This window comes from Semicossyphus pulcher, unplaced genomic scaffold (assembly GCF_022749685.1).
Source record: "Semicossyphus pulcher isolate SPU_LCO1_2020_fin unplaced genomic scaffold, fSemPul1.0.p SCAF_17, whole genome shotgun sequence".
Classification (NCBI taxonomy): domain Eukaryota; kingdom Metazoa; phylum Chordata; class Actinopteri; order Labriformes; family Labridae; genus Semicossyphus; species Semicossyphus pulcher.
Genome location: NW_027211681.1, coordinates 29,090,001 through 29,108,703, shown reverse-complemented (window position 1 = coordinate 29,108,703; position 18,703 = coordinate 29,090,001). Strand labels below are relative to the sequence as shown.

Genomic DNA, 18,703 nt, shown 5'->3' with positions numbered 1-18,703 from the left:
TTATCTTGCGATATGAACGCTGCACCACCGTGACGTCAGAGCATCGTAACTCGTATCTCCAGAGCTGCAGAAGCACAAACAAACACAGGAGGTTTAACTGACCCCTTCAGTCTGGCACACGGCAGCATGGCTCTGTGACATCACAGCGAGCAGCCTGTTGTTCGGTTTTTTATCCCGTTATCACGAGACAAAGTCGAGATCTCAGAAAACAGCAGAAATGACTGGTTATCACAGGAACACAGAGTAAATGTATGGATGCACGTCCGCATAGGGCTTCTGTAGGAAACAAAGATTTAGACTCTGTTCAACTGTACCGTCTACATTTGGACTCTTAACACTTCCACTTTATTCTCAAATAAAAAAAGGTGTCTTTTTCTTACTGGGCGCGAATGTTAAACAACGCTCCATCATGTTCCTCGTCATGCCGCGGGCGGGCGGACGGACGGACGGACGGACGGACGGACGAGCTCCTTTGTGTTTGTTATGCAGCCAGACAGACAGACTGAGGACGTCTCTAAAGGCTGAATGTTCTTCAGCAGACTGTCTGATCCGTGGTTGGACCCCCTCCATATAACTACATGTCATAAGTGGTGCAGCGGTCTGTGAACATGTTTCTCCATTAAAAGTCGTAAAACAGAGAAACTGCCGGTTTTGATCCAAGTGATGATTCAAGGTTTGAAAAGATATTGAATTTATTATATTTACAAAAGAAGAAGCAGAGAAAGAAACAAAACATGATCGAGATATTTGCAGAATCATTTTCTATCAGTGACTAAAATGAATTTAAAACTTTTTATCTTTAAAGCGGTTCTGTTGTTCAACCCCGCGGAGCTTTACACCTGGTTTCATGTGACCCACACTCCCCCTAATCTAAGGTTAAATACATTTAATGGTGCTTTTTTAAAAGAAGAACAAAGAGAACTGAATGTTGGGTTTGAATGTTGCGCTGTGAGGGTTTGTCTGTAACCTTTAAGTGATGTGTTTTTTTACCTCCATATCTGATTGGTTAAAGAAGCTAACGAAGCGCTAAATGCTAATGCTAGTTGTGTCTTTCTGACATGTGTTAAGTACTCATAGAAGTAAAGGAGCACCTTTACAGTGACACACCTGGTTCACTGTGAGAGTGAGGTTTCATCAAGTCTGATGAACAAATCCAAGCTGCACTTTGATCTTCTGTTCTTTTGCTACTCTGACTTTAACGACGTGACGGCAGAAGTCGAGTAAATGTGTCAATGAAGTTTTGTTCAAAGTTCAGACTGATGATCTCTGATCGCGACCCCAGGTTAGAACAGGTAGCTGCTCTCTATGTAAACCACACAGAGACGGGTTTCCATCCTGTTCTACATGTTATTATTAATAGAACATTAAATGTTGTTAAACTTCATTAATCAGCCTGAACAACGAAAACAAAATCAGCTGGTTCAGTTAAAAGTTCAAATTTAATTAGTTATTAAAAAACTCTCCTTCAGTTCCTGCTCGGAGTTTCTCTGTTACTAAAAAACTTCTTCCTCATTGTAACTGTTTAACTCTGAACACCCACATGAAACATGTCAGGTCACATGACCTCATCATAAACCTGTTCTCAGGCTGTTTGAACCAATCAGGACGAGGCCTCTGACACCAGCGATACCGACAGGAAGTTAAAAGACAAAACAGGAAATGAGTGACGGAACGTGAGAGTCTTTACAGAATAGAACAGGAATGTTAGAGGGCCTGTTTTCTTTGACTGACAGGAGCGTCAGCCAATCAGACACAGCCGTAGGGTTTCAGTAACATCAAAGAGACGAAGGGTTACAGGATTTAAGGTGGATCTTTCCTCTAAACTATTGGTCAGCAGGTGATCAGAAACACACCTGAGCTTCCTCTCTGCATTACATCACTTCCTATGTTTTGGTTAACACGTCATGTTCCCTAAACAGACTTTTACAGAAAGTTAGAACACCTGGCAGGAACAGGAAGTAGTCTTTGTGCGTCACATCATCAGTCCTGCAGGATAACGTGGAGGAGGAGGAAGTGAGGGGGCGGGGCTTCTGTCAGATGTAGAACTGGTGAGCAGCCAGGTTGTCCATGAAGGGCTGAACCAGGAAGTCTGTGGAGAAGTAGAAGACGAGGCCGAAGGCGATGGAGATGGGCAGCGCCGGCAGAGCGCGCTTAAAGATCGCCAGCAGCAGCAGAGTCAGACACAGGCCCTGAGACAGGTGACAGACCACAGGACAGGTGTGTTACAGGTGTGTAACAGACAGAGGACAGGTGTGTGACAGGTGTGTAACAGACAGAGGACAGGTGTGTGACAGGTGTGTAACAGACAGAGGACAGGTGTGTTACAGACAGAGGACAGGTGTGTAACAGACAGAGGACAGGTGTGCTAGAGGTGTGTGACAGGTGTGTGACAGACAGAGGACAGGTGTGTTACAGACAGAGGACAGGTGTGTTACAGACAGAGGACAGGTGTGTAACAGACAGAGGACAGGTGTGTAACAGACAGAGGACAGGTGTGTGACAGGTGTGTTACAGGTGTGTGACAGACAGAGGACAGGTGTGTTACAGGTGTGTGACAGACAGAGGACAGGTGTGTTACAGGTGTGCTACAGGTGTGTGCCAGGTGTGTTACAGGTGTGCTACAGGTGTGTGCCAGGTGTGTTACAGGTGTGTAACAGGTGTGTGCCAGGTGTGTTACAGGTGTGTGACAGACAGAGGACAGGTGTGTTACAGGTGTGCTACAGGTGTGTTACAGGTGTGTTACAGGCGTGTAACAGGTGTGTTACAGGTGTGTAACAGACAGAGGACAGGTGTGTTACAGACACACGACAGATGTGTTACAGGTGTGTTACAGGTGTGTTACAGGTGTGTTACAGACAGGGGACAGGTGTGTTACAGGTGTGTTACAGGTAAGGGTTAGTTGGTTGGTGAAGAAGATGTACTAAACACCCTGATGTGAGGTTTGGGTGGTTTGATGAGCGTTTGTCAGACAGGTCACTGATGTCGGATGTTCTCAAAGTCGTCCTCAGGTGAGTTCGCTCGCCTCACTGAGAACGGTCTCTCTTCTGTCTCATGTTTGATGTTTTGTATTAAAGTCAAACTTACGATGAGGATGGCGACGAAGCAGGCGAGCGTGGTGTTCCAGTCTCCGCCTGTCGCTGCAGCTTTTCCAACCAGGACGCTGTAGAAGATGAAATCACCCAGACCGAGCTTCACCCCCCCTACACACAGGAAACACACCTTTACTGTCTCACCTTCTCAGGTGTGTTTTATTTTGAAGGAACATTTAAAGCCCTGGTGTTTTTATCTTCACACATTTAAAGTGTATTTGTTAACGTTCTGTCAGCTGATCTGAACTCACTGTCCTCCTCCAGGTCGTCTTCTTGAAATGACCGTGACTGTCTGCGCTCAGGCTCCGCCCCCTGGCTGCTCTGCTCCGCCTCCTCATCTGAAAACAAAGCGTTAAGAAAAACTTTGAACAATTAAAAAAAGGAATATAACTACATTTGCATTCAAATGTTTACAAAAACGAAACATCTAAACGAAAAAACATGAAATCTAGTTTTTATTATTTAATTAATTAAAATAATAAAAGTGATGTCATCAGACCCGTTTCCTGTCCTGATCTCTGAACGTCTGTCGGGCTCGCCATCCCCACCGTCCACATCATGGCCGCTGAACAAACACACACATTGATATTAATTGTTTGACAGAAATGTGTTTACAGCTGTTAGATGGATTGTTTGACAGTGGAGTCGCCCCCTGCTGGACATCAGAAATAATGCAGGTTTATCTTACCAGGAACCTTTGAGACCTCATTATTTATTCTTTTACCAAAATAAAAGCTGGACGGACTCACAGGAGTAGATGAGGGCGGGGAAGATGGGCTCGTTGCGCTCCTGAGCCGTCTCCACCAACATCCTGAGAGGACCTTTCGGAGACAGCACGGCCACCAGGTCTGCAACAACACAACAACCAGAGCAAGGCATGATGGGACGGCTGATACACAGATCCGGTATAAGCAGCAGTTATTACACAGTGTGACGGGTTTCACTTCTGTAACTGTGAGGTCTCTGCAGCTGAAATATAAATATCGTGTAGGAGTTAAAGACGGTGCTCAGACAGGGTTCAGAGTGTCGGCGACTCACCGTAGACAGAGATGGCTCCCAGGATGACCCAGGCCGACCACTCGGGCAGGTATTTGATGAAGACGAGGGCCATGAGGGCGCTGATGAGGATGAGGTAGGCCTGCTGCAGCTGGAGGGGGCCCTTCCAGTGGATACAGATCATCCCCACCGCCCCGAAGTTCCAGATGATCACCCCCACTGTCGGGTAGTCCACCGCCAGGTTGTACGTCTTAAACACCTCGCTGAGACACAGAGGGAGACAGATCGAGTTTTTAAAAGATTGTCTGTGATCATCGTGTGAATAAAGTTACGACACAGAAACAAAGTCAGAGAGAGAGAGAGAGAGAGAGAGAGCAGGACTCACCCCAGGTACATGAAGCTGAACCAGAAGAGCAGCATGAGGGAGGACAGGATGAGCCAGCCCTGGATGAACTGGACCACACAAACACAACAGATCACACCTGCTCACAGCGCCCCCTGGCTGCAGGAGGTTCATACACACACAGATAATGAGAAACCTTTTAAACTCAGTGCCACCAGAATATTCCGGTTTCTACACCTGTAAAGTGAAACTCTTCTGATGAGCAGAGCCAACCGTTTGATCCGTTATTATTAACGTGTGCACAGATCTGTTTTCACTCTGACATCACAGGATGTTTGACCTGAGTATCTGAGCTCTCTGTCTCACTGACAGTATCTGGCTCTGACACTCGGAGTTCCTCAGGGCTCAATCCTGGGGCCTGTGTTATTCCCTCTGAAGCACATTAGATGTGACCTCTGGAGGAGGGGAGTTTACTAGAATGGCTGGCTGTTACGAAGACATCTCCAGCTGACGACTTTCTTTTTGTTTAAGTTACTTTTAAGAGTTTGGTGCTTTTTTACTTGATCTTTTAACAGGCTGCTCACTGGGCGTCTATGAGATGACTGTGTGTCTTTAATATGACACCAAATGGAACAAGTTAAAGAGCAAAACCATCGACATGCAATCAGAAGTCTTTCATTGAAAATAAAATAAGTTTGTCATGAAAAATAAATTAATGCAAATTCAATATTTACGGTGCAGGTTCAAGGTTGGACCTGTTGCCATGGATGTGTCAGGAAAACAGTGTTTCATGTTCATTGATCACACATTTATTCTGCTCAGCTGGTAGAGCAGGCGCCCCATGTACAGAGGCTACGGTCCTCGACGCACTGATCGCAGGTTCGATTCCCGGTCTGTGAACATTTGGTGCATGTCATCCCCCGCTCTCTCCTCCCCACAGTCTCTTCAGCTGTCCCATAAATAAAGGCAAAAGCCAAAACAATAATCTTTAACAAAGGCATAAATGTAGCTTTGAAGACGCCTACCAGAGAAACAAGCTGAGCTAATGTTAGCGGCAGCTCGGCTCACAGCCCCTCCGGACGTCCTGCGTCCGCCAGTATACAGAGAAACAGTGATTTAAGAGCTGGAGCTGCTTTACTGTGTTCATCACTGGTTCCTTTTGTTTTAGAAGGAGGAGACCTTCCATGATGATTTCACGGCCCACTTAAAACCCTGTGAACGAGAAACACATGAAGACAAACCGACCAGCTGTGCTAACGTTAGCATCTGCTCGGCTCGCGCTGCTCCAGATGTCGAAGAGAAACAACTTTTGTTTGTTTGGCTTTTTGCCTTTTTTTATAGGACAGCTGAAGAGAGACAGGAAGTGAGGGGAGCAGAGAGTGGGGGATGACAGACCAGACTGGAGCCTCCTTACACGAGGCGCCTGCTCCAGCTGAGCTGAACCAGAACCGACTGCAGACTGCTGTCAGATTACAGACACATCCACGTCATTCACACCTGTGTGTGTGTGATCAGCTGCTAACTCTACTGTTTATGAACCCAGGTGTGGCTCTGACCCTGTAGCAGCGGTACTTGTAGAGGACGACCAGCAGGATAGTCATGACCACGATGACGCTGATCATGATGATGGTGTTCAGGACGGAGTTGAGGAGCCGGCGGCCGACAGACGAGGTGTTCTCCGAGAACGGCGTGTAGATCCTGCGGGGACAAAAACATGATGGTTATCGGTCCTCACGCAGGAGTCCAACGTGTGGCGTGTGGACCTACAGTCGCTGGTCGGTCTTCTCGCTGTAGAAGCTGACAGACTTGATGGTGGCGACGACCACGACCATGCAGAGCGTGACGGGGATGAACAGCATGATGACGTGCTTCGCTCCGTACTTCAGCGTCAGCTCCTCATCCTCTGCATCCACGTCCTGTTCCGAGCCGCCGCCCCCACTGCTGCCATCTGCTGCAGTCGGCCCATTCCTACGAGTCACTGCAGGCTGGACCAGCAGGGGGCAACAGTGAGCAGAGGGAACGTTTCACACCATCATCATTAGAGACTGAAGCTGCTATGATACCTCACTAGTGACCGGAGGTGTTGACATGTAATAAACTTGACCTTTACCCTTTTGGTTGGCGTGTCGTTGGGGGGGGTGACGTCAGGATCTGGGCTGTAGGACGGCACCGTCGGGTTCTCAGCCGGGACCAACGCCGTCCTCTCGTTATACGAGTCCTCGTCGCTGTCAGAGGCGTTCATGGCTGCTGCCCAGAGAAACAGAAACCAACAAGGCGGTTAGTGAGGCATCGCAGACCTGCAGTCTGCTCCTATAGAGGTCTATGAGAAAATGCTCCTCCTCTCTTGATCTATTCCCTCAGTAAACATGTTCCTAACGAGTTCCTGGTCTCAGTCTCACAGACATGTACAACATCGTGACATTCAGCCTCCTGCAGACTCTGAGATGGATCACAGCTGCCTGTCTGCAGACAGAAACATCTGGATCTGTTTCTTTAGACGTTATTGTTACGTGTGTGCGTGCGTGCGTGCGTGCGTGTGTGATAACATGAAATGACAATATGGTTTGAATAGACAAAGTGTGCTGAGAGCACCGACAGCCTGAACTACACAGAGCCTCGGGCAGGATCAGCTGTGACGTCATGTGATCACGTCTTTAAGCTCAGTCACATGATACTTATAGTTTCAAACAGAACACTAAGACTCATGGGATATGTAGTTATCTAATTTAACAATGACTTCAGCAACTATGTGATTAAAAAAAGTCTATTGTAATTCTATATTTACATTAAACGAGCTGCAGTCACAGAATTGATCTAAAACATTGAGTTATTATTAAAATAGTTGTTGATTAATTCAATGGTTGATCAGTAATTAATTCACCATCGTACATCGACATTTTAAAATGCCCCCCCCCCCAGCCCCGGTTAGGCCCCCATATCAGTAACTCCGCCCCTGAAAGAGACCCTTTAAAAAGCCCTTTAACCCTGACATGAACCTTGACTCCTGAATGAAACATATGAACTCTGAAGTCTGTCTGCAGCGGACTGTTCGCGTTCATGAGACTGACTTCTGTTCTCCGTCTGTTTACTTTCTGTCAGTCACTTTAAACGCGTTCAGAGGAAATTGATGTGATGAAAGGTTTAAACTGAAGCTGTTAGTTTAACATGAACGCTGTAAAGTGAAGATTTTACCTGATTCAGCCGCAGAAAACAGAAGAAGAAGAAGAAACCGCTTTCAAAGTAAACTCCGACAGACAACCCGGAAGACGGCAGTCAGCTGACTGACACACCACGTGATCCCCGAGGACGTCACGAGACCACGTGATGCTTAGACCTCAGTTCATTTTATTTCCACCCTTTAATCAATGTAAACACAGTGTATCATTATGGAAGCCCTCCTCCGCCAGTGAAGAAAACATGACATAATAATAATAATAATAATAATAATAATAATAATATAGTAAGTCGTAATTATGGGATAAAACCTTACATTGATGAACACCTGATTTTAATTATTCTGGCTTTTATCTCATAATCACGACGTTTTGTCCCAATAAGCCTTTTCCCTCATGACTCTGACTTCTTTCCTCAATAAATTACTTTACTTCATTTCGACCTTCTCACTGATCATTTTAACTTTATTAGTCGATACTTTTATCTCATACCTTGTCATCAGCAACTTTCCTTTGGTTGGTTGTGAGTCCCTCATTGACCTTCACACGTGGCCATTTCATTATTATGACTGTCCAGATGAAATGATGTGATCATTAATCAATGAAGATAATATATTTTATTATTTACTTGATAGAAAATGTATCGGCAGCAATGTTGAAATCAGATTAATCAAGTACATACTACAATATCTTATATTATCTATCTTATTTTATCGTACTTTATTTTATTTTATTTTATTTTATCTTAATAAAATCAGTCGAGTGATAAAAGTAATGAGTAATTATAATCCAGTGCAGCAGGTGGCGCCACAGAGTTGATGTCTGACCCGCCGGTAATCACGAAGAAGAAGAAGTGTCTGTAAGCGGCAGCGCGTTAATCTGAACTGCAGCGGGTTGGACTGAACCGGACCGTGATGCTGTGACATGGACGCGGATGAGTCTCTGGGGGAGAACCGGCAGGGGGCGGACTGGCAGCTCGGCCGCTCCTCTGGACAGACCTGCCGCCGGTGACGATGCCGGTAGCGGGAAGCTGGGCGTGCTGTTGTCCGTGTTCTACCCGCTTCTGGCCGTGCTGTCTCTTCTCCGGGCGTTCCTCTGCTGGCTGTGGACCCGCACCCGGGCCGCCGTCAGAGCCAAGCCCGGAACCGCCGACCAGTCAGACGGCGTTGAGAGCCTGGAGAGAGGGGAGCGGGTCAGGAGCCACCATGGACGGGCCTTCGAGTTCATTTCTGCGGCGCTGAGGATCGATGAGGACGAGCAAGGTATCTAATCATAAGATTTGGTGCCTCACACCAAACTCCATCAGAAAATCAGTCATTTTAACGTTGTTTTTGCTTGGTGAACATGACAGGATCTTTATGCACACTTACTAAAAACACAATGTCTGTTTCATGTGATGAACGCCGAGTGGAAGAACTGACCGCAGGGTTTTTTCCTTTAAAACTTTCAGTGCTGTTTATAACAGCTGTGTCTTTGTTGTGAGAAGAAATTAAAATTAAGCATTTTTTGTATGGAGTTTGGCACGAGAACATAGGGACGAGAGGCTTTGTGGCTTACAGTTAATAGACTCGGTGTACTGAACACAGTCACAGTCGTGCTGTTATGTTGGAACAGGGAGGGAATATACGGATATGCTTTTGACGGATATGGCGGTGTGTTCTTCACACTGAGACAGTTTGATTTAAAAAGATCTATTGTTCACCCTGCTTGCCTTAATGTTTTGTTTTAATACTTACATTAAGAGACAATATCCTCGTGCTACTGATGCAGCCAGAGCTAGCATTAATTAATTCCTCTCTACATTGTTGCATTGATAGATGATCATTTTATTAGCAGTGTATTTATCCTCTTCATTAGTTAAACCTAAACACATAGATGCATGTTTTAGGCCGGGCTGTTTAAGAGTCTAACTGAGTTTTATAACTGCAGGTTTGATTATTATTATTATTATTATTAAATGTGGCCCCTTTAAAAAGAAATGAATTGGGTCGCTAAAGACATAAATATCTTCATGCAGAGTCTTCAGATTGTGCTGTTTTTCAGTTGTGACCCAGATACATAATGTCCTATTGTACAGTGTAAAACAGCTCATCAGCGCCCTCTTGTGGACAAACTCTGCTCTGGACCCCAGCAGCATGTGGGGCCCCAATAGGTTCCTGCAATTCCTGCGCCATATTGTGGGATAGGCCTATTGACTCCTTATCGCCCTCCTGTATTGGTTTCTTCAAAATAAAAGCCTCACACAGCTCTCTTTGCTCTGCTGACAGAAACAGGAAGTTGGTGCTCCTCACTGATCTTCATTCTTTAACTGTGATGATGCTCTGGGACACAGGCTGCTTCGCTGACAGACACACGGATGGAAGCTCCTTCACAATAAAAGTGTTTTTGGTCACCTGACCGTTAGTTTAAGATGAGTGATGTCAGAGTGTACGGCCCGTTTCATTGGCTAATTTGTTTTCAGGTGACAAGCAGCAGGCGGTGGGCTGGTACCAACGGGGGATCAGCGAGCTGGAGAGGGGCATCGCCATCCAGATCACAGGAAGCGGTGAGTCTGAAGGAAACTTAGCAAAATAAAAGTTGAAAAGCAGCTGCCCGACGTCAGGTTTCATATCAGAACGTGTTGATGTTTATTTGTAGTTTTTATGGTTGTTGTTTGTTTATTTTGAGCCGATGGGTTCAGCTGTTGTCAGTGAAGACGTGTTTCCTGTTTCCACCACAGAAGAAGAGTGTGAGCGCGACAGACGTCTGCAGAACAAGATGACAGCAAACCTGATCATGGCTAAAGACCGGCTGCAGTCTTTAGGTGAGATCTGATGATGTCAGTCCGTCACACACGGACGGTACAGTCCAACAGACACAATGTTCTTCTCATCTCTGCTTCGTCTTCCTCTTATAGTCCGGGGTCTCTCAGGGTCTCGGCCTCAGGCACACATTTATAAGACCAGCACTAACCCCGCCTACCAACCCTCCAACCTGCGCTCAGGTACGTCCTTCGACATGTTGAAAATGTTCAGACCTGATTTCAGTCTTCTAAAGTTCCAGGTGGAACCTGAAGAGAAACAGGTGCATCAGTGTCCTGAAAGGTAACAGTTAGGTCAATCCCTGAATTAGCTTCCAGATCGTATCACAGTTACAGTGAACTACAGATGGACTTTGTTGCTAACAATGTAGCATTAACCCCCCCCCCCCCCCCCCCCCCCCCCCCCACCTCTAGCTCCGCCCCGTCGCACAAACATGGTCACTTCTGGCTCCAGCAAACAAGATGAAGATGCAGAGGCCAAAGAGACGTGAGGCTTACAACCTGCTGTGTGTGTGTGTGTGTGTGTGTGTGTGTGTGTGTGTGTGTGTATAGGTGTCTCCAGAAAGAGGGACTCTGTTAACCCCGCCCCCTCCAGCCGACCCAAGCTCCTCCCGAACACTTCCTGTTCTTCCTCCTCGTCCTCCTCAGCGGGTCATCGCTCGGCTCACCTGAGCTCACAGCGCCCCCCTGCCCACACACACAGGAAGGTGAGTTTCCAGGTGGATCATGAAGTCAGAGGTCCACCTGTGATGTCCCACAGCGATCAGCACTTCCTGTTTGTGATTCTTCCTGCAGGGCCGAACGGGTCGTCACAGCGTCAGAGTCAGCTCTCCGACGTCGACACCACAGAAGAAGAAAGACGCAAAGAACCTGAAGAACGTGGACGGGAAGCTGGCAGAGCTCATCCTCAACGAGGTGGTGGACAGGTGAGACGACCACACGGAGGTCTCTACTCGTTAGGAGATGATCTGTGACCTGGTGTGAGGTCAGAGTTTACAGGTTAGTGTGTGTGTGTGTGTGTGTGTGTGTGTGTGTGTGTGTGTGTCAGTGGCTCAGCTGTGAGGTTTAAAGACATCGCCGGTCAGGATTTGGCGAAGCAGGCTCTGCAGGAGATCGTCATTCTGCCAGCGCTGCGGCCCGAGGTGAGTTCAAGAACCCCCGGAGAAATGAGCTTCACTGACTTTATGCAGAAGTTTTCTGTTTATACTTACAGGAATGAAATCGTTACGCTCGGTAGTTTAAAAGGCCCTGAAGGGAAATCAGACACATTGAAACATTTTGTGGTCAGCATGTCAGCTGTGGTTTCTTCTTCTGCAGTTGTTCACAGGACTGCGGGCTCCGGCCAGAGGACTCCTTCTGTTCGGTCCGCCCGGAAATGGCAAAACGATGCTGGTGAGTCTGAGAAACAGGAAGAAGTCTGACAGAAGCAGTGATTTGAGCTCACAGAACAGGAGCTGCTGGTGGAGCGGCCGAAGGTTCGTTCAGATCCACAGGAACACTCGCTCGCTGTCCCTGCAGCAGCTCCTGTGTCCTGTGAGCTTAAATCACTGCTTCTGTCAATGGAGTCTGGTGTGTTTGCAGAGAGCGCTGTGATATCAAACTGCCCTTCAGTGTAATTAAGCCCACGTGAAATGAACGTGGAGTTATTGATCTTTATACAGCCAACAGGTTCTAATCACTGAAACATTTAAACAGAGTTACCTCACAGCTGATTCTGTTTCCTCTTCCTGTCTGCAGGCTAAAGCTGTGGCCTCCGAGTCCAACGCCACCTTCTTCAGCATCAGCGCCGCCAGCCTGACCTCCAAATACGTGAGTATATAATCAATGGGTCAGGTTATCGATCAGCTGATGGATCAGGTTATCGATCAGCTGATGGATCAGGTTATCGATCAGATGATGGATCAGGTTATCGATCAGATGATGGATCAGGTTATCGATCAGCTGATGGATCAGGTTATCGATCAGATGATGGATCAGGTTATCGATCAGATGATGGATCAGGTTATCGATCAGCTGATGGATCAGGTTATCGATCAGATGATGGATCAGGTTATCGATCAGATGATGGATCAGGTTAACGATCAGATGATGGATCAGGTTATCGATCAGATGATGGATCAGGTTATCGATCAGCTGATGGATCAGGTTATCGATCAGATGATGGATCAGTAACAGGACGGTGATGTTTCTGTGTCCAGGTGGGAGAAGGAGAGAAGCTGGTCCGAGCTCTGTTCTCTGTGGCCCGAGAGCTGCAGCCCTCCATCATCTTCATCGGTAACTGTCCTCCACATCAGGGCTCAATCTGTGGGTCGGGACCCTCCCGGAGGCCAGAGAGTCATTTCAGGGGGTCACACTCAGAAGGGGAAATGTTTGTCGATGTATCAAAATGCTAGCAAAGCATATTAATGTTGTTGTTGTTGTTGTCCTGTGTGTGTGTGTGTGTGTGTCTGTGTGTGTGTGCAGACGAGGTGGACAGTCTGCTGTGTGAGCGGAGGGAGGGCGAGCACGACGCCAGCCGCCGCCTGAAGACAGAGTTCCTGGTGCAGTTTGACGGGGTGCAAACACTCAGAGTTACTTTGAGTCTCTTTGTGGTGAAACTTGAACTCCTCAAACATCTGACGGACAAACGTTTGTTTCAGGTCCAGACAGGAAGTGACGACCGTGTTTTAGTGATGGGAGCCACAAACAGACCTCAGGAGCTCGACGAGGCTGTTCTCAGGTCAGAGCTGTGTTTCTTTACTGAATGAGAATATCTGTGCGTGTTTGGCGTGTCTTTGTGGTCGTTTGGCGTGTCTTTGTGGTCGTTTGGCGTGTCTTTGTGGTCGCTTGGCGTGTCTTTGTGCTCGTTGAGGTCCTTTGGTGTGTCTTTGTGGTCGTTTGGCGTGTCTTTGTGGTCGCTTGGCGTGTCTTTGTGCTCGTTGTGGTCCTTTGGCGTGTCTTTGTGCTCGTTTGGCGTGTCTTTGTGGTCGCTTGGCGTGTCTTTTTGGTCGTTTGGCGTGTCTTTGCGGTCGCTTGGTGTGTCTTTGTGGTCGTTTGGCGTGTCTTTGTGGTCGTTTGGCGTGTCTTTGTGCTCGTTGTGGTCCTTTGGCGTGTCTTTGTGCTCGTTTGGCGTGTCTTTGTGCTCGTTGTGGTCGTTTGGCGTGTCTTTGCGGTCGTTTGGCGTGTCTTTGTGCTCGTTGTGGTCGTTTGGCATGTCTTTGTGCTCGCTGTGGTCGTTTGGCGTGTCTTTGTGCTCGTTGTGGTCCTTTGGCGTGTCTTTGTGCTCGTTTGGCGTGTCTTTGTGCTCGTTGTGGTCGTTTGGCGTGTCTTTGCGGTCGTTTGGCGTGTCTTTGTGCTCGTTGTGGTCGTTTGGCGTGTCTTTGTGCTCGTTGTGGTCGTTTGGCGTGTCTTTGTGGTCGTTTGGCGTGTCTTTGTGGTCGTTTGGCGTGTCTTTGTGCTCGTTGTGGTCGTTTGGCGTGTCTTTGTGCTCGTTGTGGTCGTTTGGCGTGTCTTTGCGGTCGTTTGGCGTGTCTTTGTGCTCGCTGTGGTCGTTTGGCGTGTCTTTGTGCTCGTTGCGGTCGTTTGGCGTGTCTTTGTGCTCGTTGTGGTCGTTTGGCGTGTCTTTGTGGTCGTTTGGTGTGTCTTTGCGGTCGCTTGGTGTGTCTTTGTGCTCGTTGCGGTCGTTTGGCGTATCTTTGTGGTCGTTTGGTGTGTCTTTGCGGTCGCTTGGTGTGTCTTTGTGCTCGTTGTGGTCGTTTGGCATATCTTTGTGGTCGTTTGGTGTGTCTTTGCGGTCGTTTGGTGTGTCTTTGTGCTCGTTGCGGTCGTTTGGCGTGTCTTTGTGGTCGTTTGGTGTGTCTTTGTGGTCACTTGGCATGTCTTTGTGCTCGTTGCGGTCGTTTGGCGTGTCTTTGTGCTCGTTGTGGTCGTTTGGCGTATCTTTGCGGTCGTTTGGCGTGTCTTTGTACTCGTTTGGTGTGTCTTTGCGGTCGTTTGGCGTGTCTTTGTGCTCGTTGTGGTCGTTTGGCGTATCTTTGCGGTCGTTTGGCGTGTCTTTGTGCTCGTTTGGTGTGTCTTTGCGGTCGTTTGGTGTGTCTTTCTGCTCGTTGCGGTCGTTTGGCGTGTCTTTGTGGTCGTTTGGCGTGTCTTTGCGGTCGTTTGGCGTGTCTTTGTGGTCGCTTTCGCGTGTCTTTTTGGTCGTTTGGCGTGTCTTTGCGGTCGCTTGGTGTGTCTTTGTGGTCGTTTGGCGTGTCTTTGTGGTCGCTTGGTGTGTCTTTGTGGTCGCTTGGCGTGTCTTTTTGGTCGTTTGGCGTGTCTTTGTGGTCGCTTGGCGTGTCTTTTTGGTCGTTTGGCGTGTCTTTGTGGTCGCTTGGCGTGTCTTTGTGGACGTTTGGCGTGTCTTTGTGGTCGCTTGGCGTGTCTTTTTGGTCGTTTGGCGTGTCTTTGCGGTCGCTTGGTGTGTCTTTGTGGTCGTTTGGCGTGTCTTTGCGGTCGTTTGGCGTGTCTTTGTGCTCATTGTGGTCGTTTGGCGTGTCTTTGCAATCGTTTGGCGTGTCTTTGTGCTCGTTGTGGTCGTTTGGCGTGTCTTTGTGGTCGTTTGGCGTGTCTTTGTGGTCGTTTGGTGTGTCTTCGCGGTCGCTTGGCGTGTCTTTGTGCTCGTTGTGGTCGTTTGGCGTATCTTTGCGGTCGTTTGGCGTGTCTTTGTGCACGTTGTGGTCGTTTGGCGTGTCTTTGTGCTCATTGTGGTCGTTTGGCGTGTCTTTGTGCTCATTGTGGTCGTTTGGCGTGTCTTTGTGATCGTTTGGCGTGTCTTTGTGCTCGTTTGGCGTGTATTTGTGCTCGTTGTGGTCGTTTGGCGTGTCTTTGTGCTCGTTGTGGTCGTTTGGCGTGTCTTTGCGGTCGCTTGGCGTGTCTTTGTGATCGTTTGGCGTGTCTTTGTGCTCGTTTGGCGTGTCTTTGTTGTCGTTTGGCGTGTCTTTGTGCTCGTTGTGGTCGTTTGGCGTGTCTTTGTGCTCGTTGTGGTCGTTTGGCATGTCTTTGTGCTCGCTGTGGTCGTTTGGCGTGTCTTTGTGCTCGTTGCGGTCGTTTGGCGTGTCTTTGTGCTCGTTGTGGTCGTTTGGCGTGTCTTTGTGGTCGTTTGGTGTGTCTTTGCGGTCGCTTGGCGTGTCTTTGTGCTCGTTGTGGTCGTTTGGCGTATCTTTGTGGTCGTTTGGTGTGTCTTTGCGGTCGTTTGGTGTGTCTTTGTGCTCGTTGCGGTCGTTTGGCGTGTCTTTGTGGTCATTGTGGTCGTTTGGCGTGTCTTTGTGCTCATTGTGGTCGTTTGGCGTGTCTTTGTGATCGTTTGGCGTGTATTTGTGCTCGTTTGGCGTGTCTTTGTGATCGTTTGGCGTGTCTTTGTGCTCGTTTGGCGTGTCTTTGTGATCGTTTGGCGTGTCTTTGTGATCGTTTGGCGTGTCTTTGTGATCGTTTGGCGTGTATTTGCGGTCGTTTGGCGTGTCTTTGTGCTCGTTGTGGTCGTTTGGCGTGTCTTTGTGGTCGTTTGGTGTGTCTTTGCGGTCGCTTGGCGTGTCTTTGTGCTCGTTGTGGTCGTTTGGCGTGTCTTTGTGGTCGTTTGGTGTGTCTTTGTGCTCGTTGCGGTCGTTTGGCGTGTCTTTGTGGTCATTGTGGTCGTTTGGCGTGTCTTTGTGCTCATTGTGGTCGTTTGGCGTGTCTTTGTGATCGTTTGGCGTGTCTTTGTGCTCGTTTGGCGTGTATTTGCGGTCGTTTGGCGTGTCTTTGCGGTCGCTTGGCGTGTCTTTGTGATCGTTTGGCGTGTCTTTGTGCTCGTTTGGCGTGTCTTTGTGCTCGTTGTGGTCGTTTGGCGTGTCTTTGTGCTCGTTGTGGTCGTTTGGCATGTCTTTGTGCTCATTGTGGTCGTTTGGCATGTCTTTGTGGTCGTTTGGCGTATCTTTGCGGTCGTTTGGCGTGTCTTTGTGCTCGTTGTGGTCGTTTGGCGTGTCTTTGTGGTCGTTTGGCGTATCTTTGCGGTCGTTTGGCGTGTCTTTGTGCTCGTTTGGCGTATCTTTGCGGTCGTTTGGCGTGTCTTTGTGATCGTTTGGCGTGTATTTGCGGTCGCTTGGCGTGTATTTGCGGTCGTTTGGCGTGTCTTTGCGGTCGCTTGGCGTGTCTTTGTGCTCATTGTGGTCGTTTGGCGTGTCTTTGCGGTCGTTTGGCGTATCTTTGCGGTCGTTTGGCGTGTCTTTGTGCTCGTTGTGGTCGTTTGGCATGTCTTTGTGGTCGTTTGGCGTATCTTTGCGGTCGTTTGGCGTGTCTTTGTGCTCGTTGTGGTCGTTTGGCGTGTCTTTGTGGTCGTTTGGCGTATCTTTGCGGTCGTTTGGCGTGTCTTTGTGCTCGTTTGGCGTATCTTTGCGGTCGTTTGGCGTGTCTTTGTGCTCGTTGTGGTCGTTTGGCGTGTCTTTGTGCTCGTTGCGGCCGTTTGGTGTTTGTGTGAGATGAAGAGCGTCTGATTGTTTCACGTTATCTCTCTGACTGCGTCAGCACTGAACTGTAAATGTTAAAGATACCCCCCAAACTGCAGCCTGAGAAGATGTTATTATTTATTTATTTTATAACGACAAACTGATTAAATAGTTTCATTGATGTTACTGATTTTGAATGAAATGAATAAATGAATTCTTGTATTTGGAAGCATCCGTGTTAAATCAGTGCATTCAGACGTCTGCATCTCCTCCTGTCAGCAGTCTGATCTTTGTCGTCTCTCTGCAGACGTTTCACTAAGCGTGTGTACGTGGCTCTGCCGGCTGAGGAGGTCAGTTCAGCTGCACATAAACACATAAACACATAAACATATAAACTCTCCAGGTGTGCGTGTGACTCATGTGCTCCTGTTTTCAGACTCGCCTCACGCTGCTGAAGAACCTTCTGGAGAAACATGGAAACCCTCTGACGCACAGAGAGCTGAAGCAGCTCGCCAGGTCTGGACTCACTCATCATACTGACACGTTTCATTAGAGAGAGTCTGTGGACTGAACGTCTCTGATACCGTGTGTGAGCAAAGAGAGACATGTCTGTGTTTATGTAAGAAACAGAGGTTTCCTTCAGTCAACAAACTCGCCCCCCAGTGAAGGCATCACGCTGCTCTGTGCGTCCAGCAGGGGGCAGCATCACATGGTGTTTCTCTGTTTCTCATTGGTTTAGGATGACGGAGGGATACTCCGGCAGCGACCTCACCTCATTGGCTAAAGACGCCTCGCTGGGCCCAATCAGAGGTGAGATACAAACGTCAAAGTTTGTCCACAGATCGACATGAAAGAAGAAACTGTTTAAAATGTAAGTTTTAGATTTAACGTCTTCATGAGGCAGCAGATCTTCTTCTTCTTCTTCTCTTTAAACGCTCTTCTCGTGTGTCGCAGCCGAGCTGGAACATTTAACAGATTTACCTGTTTCCTTTACAAACAGGAAGTGAGGGACAGCAGCCAATCACAAACACAGTGATGAACCAGCTGTTAGCTCGTAGCTCCTGAACAGCACGTGGGACAGAAGTATCTGAAAGTGTTTCACTGTTTCCACGGAAATGACAAAGTGTGTGTGTGTGTGTGTGTGTGTGTGTGTGTGTGTGTGTGTGTGTGCAGAGCTGCGTCCAGAACAAGTGCGGAACATGGAGGCCAGCGAGGTGAGCTCATCAGTCAGACGTTCAGGTTCCTCATGTTTCACCTGTGATGTCTCCCTCAGTGTGAACACAACAAGTGTTAGAGTGATCGTTGTGAAGGTTTGTTCAGACAGAACAGCGCAGCAGCAGGAACGTTCCACAACATCGGCTAACATGAGCTACACGTTCTAATTACTTTCATATTCAAAGATCGTTTTAAGGATGTTTATCATTTCATTTCATTTTTGGCCACAACTTTTATTTTGTCAAGCACACGTCAGCGACCCACTTTTGGGTCCCGACCCACTGGTTGAGAACCATGGCTCTAAAGGGTTTTAAATGTAAATAAAAGTGAAAGCAGCCGCCCCTTTAAAGTGGCCGCCCCTTTAAAGCCTGCGCGTGGCTCTGTTTGCTCCTCAGGTCAGACTCGTCCGTCTCTCTGACTTCACCGACTCTCTGAGGAGGATCAAGAGCAGCGTCGCCCTGAAGACTCTGGAGCTGTACGACCGCTGGAACAGAGAGTACGGAGACACCACAGCTCTGTGACACACAGACACACACACACACACACACACACACACACACACACACACACGTTTGTGCAGAGTAAAGTCCCTTCAGTCTCTTCTTGTAGCTGAGCTGTCTGTGGTGATGAGGATGAAAAATAAATGTTTT

At 48.1% G+C, this 18,703-nt stretch overlaps 2 protein-coding genes across 5 annotated transcripts; one reads left to right on the top strand and one right to left on the bottom strand.

Moving 5' to 3' along the window:
• Nucleotides 1-674: 674 nt before the first annotated feature.
• On the bottom strand, nucleotides 675-7,697 carry psen2 (presenilin 2). 2 transcript variants are annotated; one of them, XM_069666324.1, is made up of 11 exons: nucleotides 7,621-7,697; nucleotides 6,539-6,672; nucleotides 6,196-6,413; nucleotides 5,985-6,126; nucleotides 4,471-4,538; nucleotides 4,128-4,348; nucleotides 3,839-3,937; nucleotides 3,589-3,654; nucleotides 3,341-3,427; nucleotides 3,085-3,200; nucleotides 675-2,189 (listed from the first exon to the last, which is right to left on the bottom strand). In XM_069666324.1, the coding sequence occupies exons 2-11, from the start codon at nucleotides 6,668-6,670 to the stop codon at nucleotides 2,034-2,036; spliced, it is 1,305 nt and encodes a 434-aa protein (XP_069522425.1). In that variant the 5' UTR covers nucleotides 6,671-6,672; nucleotides 7,621-7,697; the 3' UTR covers nucleotides 675-2,033. The 2 variants fall into 2 exon arrangements, with proteins under 2 accessions (XP_069522425.1, XP_069522424.1); XM_069666323.1 differs by having other exon boundaries at nucleotides 6,539-6,675; nucleotides 7,621-7,693.
• A 741-nt stretch (nucleotides 7,698-8,438) lies between these two features.
• LOC138594372 (spastin-like) lies at nucleotides 8,439-18,601 on the top strand. Of its 3 annotated transcripts, none has more exons than XM_069665446.1 (17): nucleotides 8,439-8,863; nucleotides 10,063-10,146; nucleotides 10,321-10,404; nucleotides 10,498-10,584; nucleotides 10,954-11,108; nucleotides 11,197-11,327; nucleotides 11,450-11,543; nucleotides 11,719-11,793; nucleotides 12,139-12,210; nucleotides 12,600-12,675; nucleotides 12,865-12,941; nucleotides 13,041-13,120; nucleotides 17,146-17,188; nucleotides 17,275-17,354; nucleotides 17,578-17,648; nucleotides 18,012-18,052; nucleotides 18,449-18,601. In XM_069665446.1, exons 1-17 carry the CDS (start codon nucleotides 8,536-8,538, stop codon nucleotides 18,572-18,574), a joined length of 1,704 nt encoding a protein of 567 aa, XP_069521547.1. In that variant the 5' UTR covers nucleotides 8,439-8,535; the 3' UTR covers nucleotides 18,575-18,601. The 3 variants fall into 3 exon arrangements, with proteins under 3 accessions (XP_069521547.1, XP_069521546.1, XP_069521545.1); XM_069665445.1 differs by having other exon boundaries at nucleotides 12,865-12,956; XM_069665444.1 differs by having other exon boundaries at nucleotides 12,865-13,120.
• Nucleotides 18,602-18,703: the final 102 nt, after the last annotated feature.